Here is a 9,166-nt window from a genome sequence, read left to right on the forward strand (position 1 = left end):
AAAATCCCATGGGGCAGGAGTGGGCTTTGCTGTGTCCATACAGCACCCGGCCCTAGGTTGTAGTGCCCCAGCCTGTGGCTGCCCAGAGGGAAAGGAGCAGTGATTTTCCCTGTGATTTGTTGCCTCTGGGCGATGTTTAGAAATAGAGATAAGGGCTGTAGGGAAAAAGCGTTCCCTGCCCTTGCTGGAGCGCGCTGTCTGATATGGGCTCACACATCCCTGGTGGGAGTGAGCAACCCCCGGAGCCACGGGCTCCTTGGGGCTTCTGCTCTGAGCACACTGAGCTGTGGATAAAAGCTGTAGTGGGAGAGAGCCCTGGGTAGAGCCACCCACAGCAGGAATAAAAGGAGCAGGCAGTGCCTGAGGTGGCCTTGAGCATCGGGGTTGCTCTCTGAAATCTGGAAAACCCATTCGAGAAAAGACAACCTCCCCCTTCTGACCCTTTTTTTTTTTTTTTTTTTTTTTTTTTTCTTCTCCCTTTTTCTCTCCCACCAGCCCAAAGCAATGGCCTGAAGGAGCCGGATGGTGAGGGCAGCAGCCTGGAGCTGCCACCCAGCTCGGAGGAGGCTCCGGCGGAGCTGTCGGGCAGCGCCGCGCCGCTGGGCTCCCCGCCGGCCTCCGAGCTCTCCGAGGGCGCCTCGGATGCCACCGGCGTCACCTCTCCGGCCACGCAGGTGGCCGAGTCGGGTGGCAGCATCAGCTCGGCCCCTGAGAGTGAAAAGGAGGGGAAGAAGAGCAAGCAGCACCTCTACTGCCCCACCTGCAAGGTGACCGTCAACTCCCTGTCCCAGCTGGAGGCTCACAACACCGGTAAGGGCATCGCCCGTGCCAGGGATGGGCTCGGAGCCTTTCCCTCCGTGTTTCTGCCGTGAAACGGAGCCCCGTAGGCTTGCAGGGAAGCCGTGTGAGTTAATGAAGGGTGCTTTAATTAAAAAGGGTTAATTAAGGTGGCTTGCGATGATGAGCAGTCGTGTTTTACTTACGCTGCGGCTTACGGGGTGAGTTCTGGCAAGGTCAAATGCTCTCTTATTGTTCGTGTCTCTAATTAAGAGATGTTTTCAGATGTATTTAATCAAGTGATTGGAGGCTGCTCTGTATTCTGTTGCAGCTCGGGGCTCTCAGCTGATACCAACCTGGAGCTGCCTCTTGCAGGCCCAGGAAAATCCCCCCCCCCAAAAGCAGCCTGGTGCTGGGGCTCCTGCTCTTTTTGAGAAGCACCTGGGGGAAATTGGGTGAGCTCCACGGGCCGGAGCCCCGCAGCGATGGCTCACCCCAGTTCTTCCCTCCCAGTGCTCCCCGTCTGGCTGGGGGGACCTGGGGGGGCTGGAGCCGGGTGGCAGCTGTGGGCTGGGTGACTCCCAGCGGTGCCCACGGTCTCTGCAGTGCCAGCTTCCATCTGGCTGCCCCCGTACGTGATGCTAAAATCAACCAGCCCGGCACCCTGGTTTTTAAAGAAAGCCACCAGCACGGCACAGCGGGAGCTGGGAAGCAGCACCCCCAGCCCCGAGGGGGTGGGCTCGGGACACGGCTTAGCTGCAAGCGTCTCCTTTTGCTTCTGTCGGTTCTGGTTACAAGCCCAGGAGCTGATTTGGGGAAAAAGAACAAACAAACAAAGGGCACGTTCGCAGCCTGGCGCTCCTCCGCGGCTGTCGCGCAGGCGCTAAGCGCAGGCTCCTTGCTTAACGCCTTAAAAAATAGAATGAATTAGCGGGGGCTTAAATTACTTGCCCACCCCCGTCCTCCCCAGCCCCTTGCCGGCAAGGGGCAGGACAGAGCACCCTGTTCCCAGGTGTGTGGGATTTGGGGTTCCTCCTTCCCTGCCTCTTATAACCCCGCTGAGCTATTCCTGGCTCGGCAGCCGGCTCCGCTCTGACCTTGGGCATAGCTCAGATGCTGCGGCACGGAGGGCGATGCGTGCCCGGCTCTGCAGACTGTGCTAATGCCCAGGACAGGGTGACGAGCTCCAGATCAGGCTTAAAATAGCAATTTCTCCGAAGGTCTGACACGTGGAAGGAAGGAGGGGGGGGTGGATGTCACTGGGAAAGCAGAGCGATTCTGGTCTGCCTGCGGAGCGCGGCTGGCCGCAAGGGCTTGGAAGGGTTTGGGAAGGGGCTGCTGCATCCCTATGGGAGCCTGGGGTCCTGGGGGGGATGCCGGGTGCTGCTGTGGGTGATTTGGGGTGATTTGGAAAGGTGATGCTTGCTGAGTGTCCCCGTCCCTGTGCCATCCAGGCGCCAAGCACAAGTCGATGCTGGAGGGTCACAGCACCCAGATGCGGCGAGGCCGAGGCAAGCTCCTGTCCCGGGCAGGGCACAAATCCAAGAGGATCGGCAACAAGGGCAGCATCAACATCCAGAACAAGGCGTTTCACTGCCAAGTGTGTGAGATCTACGTCAACTCAGAGACCCAGCTCAAACAGGTGAGAACGCCGAGCCTCGTGCGCTTTTTTCCTCTGGGAGGTGCAGGGGCTCAGGGCATGGGCGTGCAAAAGAACCTGGGGCTTGGGGGCACATCCCCTCTCAACACCTGATGCCCTCAGGAGGGGAGGGTCTCAGAAGGCCTGGATTTATAGGATGCATCCCATTTAAATCCTTCCCCTGCCTTAAGCCAAGGGGGATCTGTGTGTGTTTGGCCTGGCCACACTGATTTTTTTTTCCCAGCTGTGGGGAGAAAACCGACTTTGGGTTTTGGGGGGAGAGAGGGAGGAGATCTGATCCCAGCTCTGAGAGTGGAGAGGGTCCCTCGGGAGCAGTGGGTGCATCCCTATCCAAAAGCTGTGTGATAAATGGGCAGCCCAGAGGTGGCACCTGGGTGGGGGGCAGGCTCTCGTGCAGCTCCTTGTCCCCATCCGCGGCGAGACTGCGGCTTCCCAGCCACGGTCCCCGGGTCGGTGCCCATCACTCGGGCTCTTTTCCTCCTCCAGCACATGAGCAGCCGGAGGCACAAAGACAGGCTGGCCGGGAAGCCGCCCAAGCCCAAGTACAGCCCCTACAACAAGCTGCAGAAGAACGCTGCCCTCGCAGTGAGTATTCTCAAGGTACCTGTCTCCCAGCAAATTACCCGTTCGGTTATCGGGAACATCCTCTGCTGTGGTAGCCATCTCTTGCAATAAGGCACATCTGTTTTTATTTTTTAAAGCCTCGTCTCCTTGAATCCCTTCAGGGAGGGAGAGGAGTAGGGGTAAGAGCAGTTTCAAGGCTTTGTTCACGTGAAGGAAAGCGTGGGGAGAACTTGTTGGCTCCCTGGCAGTGGCTTTTGAAACTGCTGCAGCATTTGGGGGTTCTTCCACCTGTCTCTCAATTTCTGGAGGGGACGGTTGTGGGGTTTGGATGCTTGGGGTGGGCAGGGGTGGCGTGGTTCAGCTAAACCGAGCCCGAAGGTTCATTTGCAGAGACTTGAGCCTCGCGGTCGAGCTCGGTGGGGAGTTGGCAGCCCAAAAACCAGCGGGCTGGGGGCTGCGTTTACTGATGCAGGGGTGCTTGTCCCATCCTGCACGCGGCCTCACCCCTCTCTCCTTCTCCCTCCCCGCAGTCCAAGCTGGCTCTGCAGAAGCACCTCACCAAAACGCTGGCGACCCGCTTCCTCCCCAGCCCGCTCACCACGGCCGTGTGCGCCGTGCCTGGCCCCCTCGCCTTGAGACCAGCCGCTGCCACCACCCTCTTCCAAGCCCCTCTCCTCGGACCAGCCCTGTTCCGAACGCCGCCGGCCCACGTCCGCACCACACCGGGCCCCATCGTCTTCGCTCCCTACTAGAGCCCCTTGGCCGCCCAGGGTCCGTCGGCTGCGCCACGGGGGCTGCGCGGGGCAGCGTGCCCGGCCAGGCCGCTCTTCTTCTGGCTGATGGGAAACCGTAGTAGTAGACGTCGACCCAGGCTTCTCCTCCTTTTTGCTTCGAGTTGGCTCCTGGTGGAGCGAGATGCCCCGGCAGAGTCCGGCCAGCCCCCCCGGGGCCCCGCTGCTCCCCCTGCCCACGCCAGCCCTGTGCTCAGCAGGGTCCCCCCTCACCCCAAGGGGCTGGGTGATGCAGGTGAAAGGACGGTGCCAGAGCCACCAGGACCCTGCTGGGTTTCTTGTTTCACCTCCCAGTTAGCAGACTGGGAGGAGAGGAGCTGGCTGGTCCGGGAGGGGGTACGGAGCACCCCTCTGTCCTGCCAGTCCCTGCCAGCCCCGTCCGTCCCACACCAAAGAGCCCCCACCGTGGTGGGCGCTGGCCACAGCGATCGCATCCTTACTCAGAGAGCAATAGGCGAAGCCCAGGGCTTGCTCCCCCTCCCTCTGAAAGCACATCGCCTTTCGCCCAGGCAACCCAAGAAGCACAGAATTTGGGCACACGGTCGGACACGGGCTCCGCTCCAGCCCCGTGAGGAGCAGAGAGCTGAGCCAGCCGCTTTGCGCTCCCCGAGGTGGGAAGGAGGTGACCCCGAGCTTGGAGAACGGCCCCGAGCCCCGTCCAGCCTGCTCAGCACCAGCTGTTTGCCTCCGTCCCACCCCCGGGGGGGACAACCCTGCCCCTACCTCAGGGGAGATGCTGTGAGGCTGCGTGAATGTCCCCAAAGCACTTTTTTTGGTTCTCCGGTGAAAGGTAACGCCGTCGTTCGCCGTCCAGCCCCGTCCCCATTAGGAGCTTCCAAGGAGTTTCTGACGACTCCCCAAAACGAAGGCGTCCCCGGCAGCCCAGACAATCAGGGATGAAGGAGCAGGCACCGCCAGCTTGCGCGTGGGGCTCTCCCTCGGATGCTCTCTTTTCACTGTGCTCAGAAGGCCCAGCGAGGACCTGCTCCGAAAACTGTACCCGCAGCGCCCCGGCTTCCCGGCGCGCTGCTGTAAATAGAAAACTTGCAGGAAAAGTTGCAACCCAAACGAACCTTACGCTGGAGTGACAACCCACCCCGATCTATGCAATCCCGTGGGAGCAGCTCGCTCGTTGTGCTTTGCTGTCTGCGTTTTTACTTTGGTGCTCACGCTGTCTGTACAGCCGGGAGTGTTGTTTGGAGCAGGAAGAAAACAAAGCAACACTTAGCTCTGTGCAGACGGCTCCTCTGGCATCTCTTCCCGGCCCCGAGCCTGGGTGCTGCTTCAGAGACCTCTGCTGCGTCCCAGGATGAGGCCCGTGTGCTCGCCCAGCCTTGGGGAAGAGGCTGGTGGTTTGCACACCTGGGAATCCACACGCACAAGCACACCTATCTGACACCTTGGCCATAAGCAACGTGGATTTCGGGAGGATTTTTGCCCGGTGTGCTCCACCAATGCTCAGGACGAGGCCTTGGATGAGGTTGAACAGGAACCTGCTGCCAGGAAACTCCTGGGGCTGAAACACTTCTGCTTCCACAGACAGGAGCTTTGGGAACTGCTGCAGGGAGGGAGCAGCCGCCGGGTCCCGGTGGCACAGAGCCATGCTCCTGCGTCTGGAGGACACGTCTGCTCCCACCACGAGCAGCACTGCCCCGCAGCACCACTGCTGTGCTCCTGCCACAGAGGCCAGAAGTGCAAAGGAGCCTCTGGGAATGGATTTATCTGCTCAGGGCATCTCCTTCCACCCCAGGGAAAAGAGGACACCTGGAGAGGGGAAGGGAGATTGTGTATGGGAAGATGGGGGCAGAGATGAGTTCTTGGGGGTGGGGGGAGACCTGGCTGGGAGAGCAGCTGAGGGCAGAAAGCTCCCAGCAGTGGATCTGACAGGGACAGGGACACTGTCCCACAGCTCACATGTGTCCTGGACCAACAGCTGACCCCACGTCCCCCAGGACAGGAGCTGGGGCAGGAGGGACGTGGCTCCAACAGCATCTCGGTGCCACGAAGCCTGTGGCCACCCCAGCTCCAGCCAACCCCTACCCATCTCACTGTGCTCTCCTCCAGGCCTCCTCTGCAGCCAAGGGCAGCGCCTCCCCTCCTGCACGCACACCAGCCTCGGGAGCACGGGGAGCAGGCAGCTGCAGCCACGCTCCAGCCTGCAGGAGCTGCTGGGCACCCCGTGGGGTTGTTCCCCTGCATTTTGTTCTAAAAAAGCCTGTGCTGGAGCCAGCAGCGGCTGCTCCTGTCACCCCCCTCCACCAGTGGAGTCCTGATACACTCCTACACTTGGCACTTTAACCCTTGAAAGCCATTCCTTCTAAATAACAATAATACTGCAACAAGCTGCATAAGAACATGCTCCCTCTGTCGCATCCCCTCCAACCTCCACAGATCCCTCCCTGCTCCTGTGCTATCCAAAGCATTTACTGCCTTTGACTTAGCATATGCTGTACTAGGTAGTAGGGCATAGTCCATAGCGCTCGATAACGCGTGCCCCTCTGTACATAACCTTGGAGTGATGTGAACAGTTTGATTCAAAAAAAAAAAAATAATAATTGAATAAACAGACTCTAGGGACTTGGCCAGTACCCCTCCTGTAATGTTCACTGTATATTTTTTGATGTACTATAACTGTTGGGGAAAAAAAAAAAAAAGGAAAATATTTTGATAATTGAATCTCATTGCTTTATTGTGTTACTCAGTAAATAAAAGGAACAAGTATAAACAAGCCAGGGATTTCTCATCATTATTTTTTTTTTTAATCTAAATCCAGACTAGCCAAGGGAAACATGTTGCTGGGCAGGACTGGGCCACCTTCCCTTTGTCTTGTGGTGGTTCTGAGAGGAGAGGCAACGCTGTGACTGACGGGCAGTGAGAGCTGCCACAGCCCTAAAGCATCTGGGTGTGCAGGTTAAGCGCAGTCCCAGCACCTCGCAGGTCAGGACTGAGTCCACGCTCAGTAAGAGGGCTGCAGTTTTAAAATGTGAGCACCAAAAGACATGGGGCCAAGGTCTGACCCTGCCTCAGGAACAGCATCCTGCTCTGCACTGCATTCGCTGGGACAGGAGGCTCCTTGTGACCAAGGACTGACTACACCACACATCGAGGAGCAGAGGGCCCGGCCAGGTTAAGGGGTGATCTGAGACAAAGCTGTAGCACCACAAAGCTAGCTGGGAGAGGACAAAGGGGCTCTTCTTATATAGTATCAGTAAATACAAGACAGAGCTGCTCTTGAAAGGGGCAATCATTTCCTCTGGCCCGCCTGCACTCAGGTGCAGAGCTGATCTCAATCTGCTGGCCAGCCTTGTGCTGCATCTCCCCTCGGGCAGCACGCAGCCCACAGGTGCCAGCCTGTGCCCTGGGAGCAGGAGAGTGTCACTTAGTGAATCCTGGCTTTCCTGTAGCACCTCAAACACTGGCAGGGCCTGGGCAGTGAAAGGAGCGCTTGTCTCAGTGCAGGGAGATGGGTCACCTCTCTCCTCCTCAAAGACCATCCCCAGCCCTGGGATGCCTGTTCCTCGTGCCACGAGGCTTCCTGCAGGCTCCACGACACCACACAGGTTGAGCAGGAGGTACGTGCAAGGGAAGGAGAGAGGTGAGGGAGAGGAGGTGCTGAGAGAAGGGAAGGGAAAGACGAGTCTCAGCCATCCACAGACCCGCCGCCCTTGTTCTTGCGACTCAGGGGAAAAGCAGACTTGCTCTGTGGCTGTGTCATCTTACTGGCCAGGTAGATGAACGGCTCAATCAGCGTACGCCGGTCAGCCACAGACACCTCCCACAGCTTCACCTTCTCACCCTTGGCCCAGTGCTGGGCTGCATCATGGTCTACCCGGCGCTGCTCCTGCAGGTCACACTTATTGCCCAAAACCACGATGGTGACCTGTTCAACAAAAAAGGGTGAGAAGAATCCCTGTAGGTAACAAATGCGGAGTTGAATAGTGCTGCCTGGCTCTGCTTGGCAGCACCCTTAGTGCCAGGCCATGTCCTTCAGCTAATGTCCCTTCTGTTAGGGTCTATGGGTCAAACCAGCCCCACTGAGCGATTGTAGGCATAGCACTGCAGCAGCTAGCAGAAGTGCCCAGTCTAGAAGGCCAAGAGAGATCTCTGTAAACGCCCTTGAGACTGATTCCCCTTGTGAAATAAACAAAGCAGCTGACCCCTGTCCCCAACCATCAGCAAGAGATCCACAAACTTGCTCCGGCACAGAGCCCTCCTGCCCGTTGGCTGTGGAACAATCACAGTGACAGAGCAAAAGCTCTCCCCTGAAAGCATCCCAGCACAGCAGCCAGTTACAACCATGGGTCTTACAGAACAGGACTCCCTATCACCACCTTGTGACAAGCCAGGGGAAAGGAGTCTTTCTGGGCAAGAACCACAGAACAAGGGAGCAGACCCCACTCCGCAACCCCTTTCCCCTGGGGAGATCGCGGGTGCTCACCTCCTTCTTGTCTTTGGACTTGTCAATCTCCTTCTTGAGGAGCTCGACGCGCTTGAAGGACTCCTTGCTGTCGGTGCTGTAGACCAGCACGTAGCCGTCTGTGCAGGAGAAGCAATGCTTGGGCAGCTCCATGCCGTCCCGCAGGCCCCGCGTGTCGTAGAAGCGCACCTGCTCGCGCACCCCGCGGTCCGTCTCGATGGAGCCCACGTAAATGTCCTCCTGGGTCTCGATCATCTCAGAACCTGCCAAGAGGTGGCCAGGGTGACCTGGGGGGCCCTGGACACGACACAGCCTACAGAATTGTCCTGATGGGTGATCTGGGGTGGACGCTGCTCCTTTTTTCCGCCCTGGTGCTGGGTTTTTGGGGGTCGTGGCAGCAGCAGCAGGCTGCCCCACACCCCAAACCCAGTCAGGGCCTTCCCCCCTTCAGCCCCTTGCTGCCACTCACCCACCACATGGTTGCCGTACAGCAGCTGCTCCAGGATGGCCGTTTTCCCCACGGAGGCCTGGCCGCACACCACCACCTTGCAGCTCTTCCCCATGCCGCCTCAGCTCCGCTCCGGAGCCCCCTGAAAAACCACAAAACAACCGCGGGCGACGCCTCAGGAGGGGAGGAAGGGGGGGGGGGGGGGGGGGACGACGACTCTTCCCAGCCAAGACCCGGCCTCAGCGCTAATTTCCAACCCCTTTTACCCCCCAAAGTGGCAGCCCCGGGGGTGAGGGTGGTGTTGAGGGAGCACAACCGGGACGGTGCCAGCCCTGCGAGCCCGGAGCCGGGGCCCCTCCGGGGCTTCACCTGCGCGGCGGCAGCGGCGGAAGAGGCGCGGCCACCCCGAGCCAAGCCCGGCTCGGTTCAGCTCAGCCCAGCCCAGCCCAGCCCAGCCCACAGCGCCCTCCGCGGCCAGCCCGAGCCCTGCGGAGCCCCGCAGCGAGCAA

At 59.3% G+C, this 9,166-nt stretch overlaps 2 protein-coding genes across 3 annotated transcripts in view; one reads left to right on the forward strand and one right to left on the reverse strand.

Moving 5' to 3' along the window:
- ZNF385C (zinc finger protein 385C) overlaps positions 1-3,753 on the forward strand; it is a gene marked incomplete at its 3' end in the record, with an annotated part of 72,019 nt that extends 68,266 nt beyond the window's left edge. The window contains exons 6-9 of the mRNA XM_082778798.1: positions 496-810; positions 2,232-2,419; positions 2,924-3,037; positions 3,532-3,753. Of these exons, the coding sequence (XP_082634924.1) occupies positions 496-810; positions 2,232-2,419; positions 2,924-3,037; positions 3,532-3,753 (839 nt within the window). The remainder of the gene's footprint in view (positions 1-495; positions 811-2,231; positions 2,420-2,923; positions 3,038-3,531) is intronic.
- Positions 3,754-6,463: 2,710 nt separating this feature from the next.
- NKIRAS2 (NFKB inhibitor interacting Ras like 2) lies at positions 6,464-9,158 on the reverse strand. Of its 2 annotated transcripts, none has more exons than XM_082779127.1 (4): positions 8,923-9,158; positions 8,679-8,799; positions 8,231-8,472; positions 6,464-7,672 (listed from the first exon to the last, which is right to left on the reverse strand). In XM_082779127.1, the coding sequence occupies exons 2-4, from the start codon at positions 8,770-8,772 to the stop codon at positions 7,433-7,435; spliced, it is 576 nt and encodes a 191-aa protein (XP_082635253.1). In that variant the 5' UTR covers positions 8,773-8,799; positions 8,923-9,158; the 3' UTR covers positions 6,464-7,432. The 2 variants fall into 2 exon arrangements, with proteins under 2 accessions (XP_082635253.1, XP_082635254.1); XM_082779128.1 differs by having other exon boundaries at positions 9,027-9,062.
- Between the last annotated feature and the right edge of the window lie 8 nt (positions 9,159-9,166).

The sequence above is a fragment of the Aythya marila genome, assembly GCF_965140915.1.
Source record: "Aythya marila genome assembly, chromosome: 25".
Lineage (NCBI taxonomy): Eukaryota > Metazoa > Chordata > Aves > Anseriformes > Anatidae > Aythya > Aythya marila.

Excerpts from the sequence above, each read along its gene's own strand:
- NKIRAS2 (XM_082779127.1), bottom strand. The coding sequence starts at position 8,772 with ATGGGGAAGAGCTGCAAGGTGGTGGTGTGCGGCCAGGCCTCCGTGGGG. Across the intron at positions 8,473-8,678 it reads GTACGGCAACCATGTGGTGG|GTTCTGAGATGATCGAGACC; the intron begins GTGAGTGGCAGC and ends ACCTCTTGGCAG. Across the intron at positions 7,673-8,230 it reads AGTCCAAAGACAAGAAGGAG|GTCACCATCGTGGTTTTGGG; the intron begins GTGAGCACCCGC and ends TTTGTTGAACAG.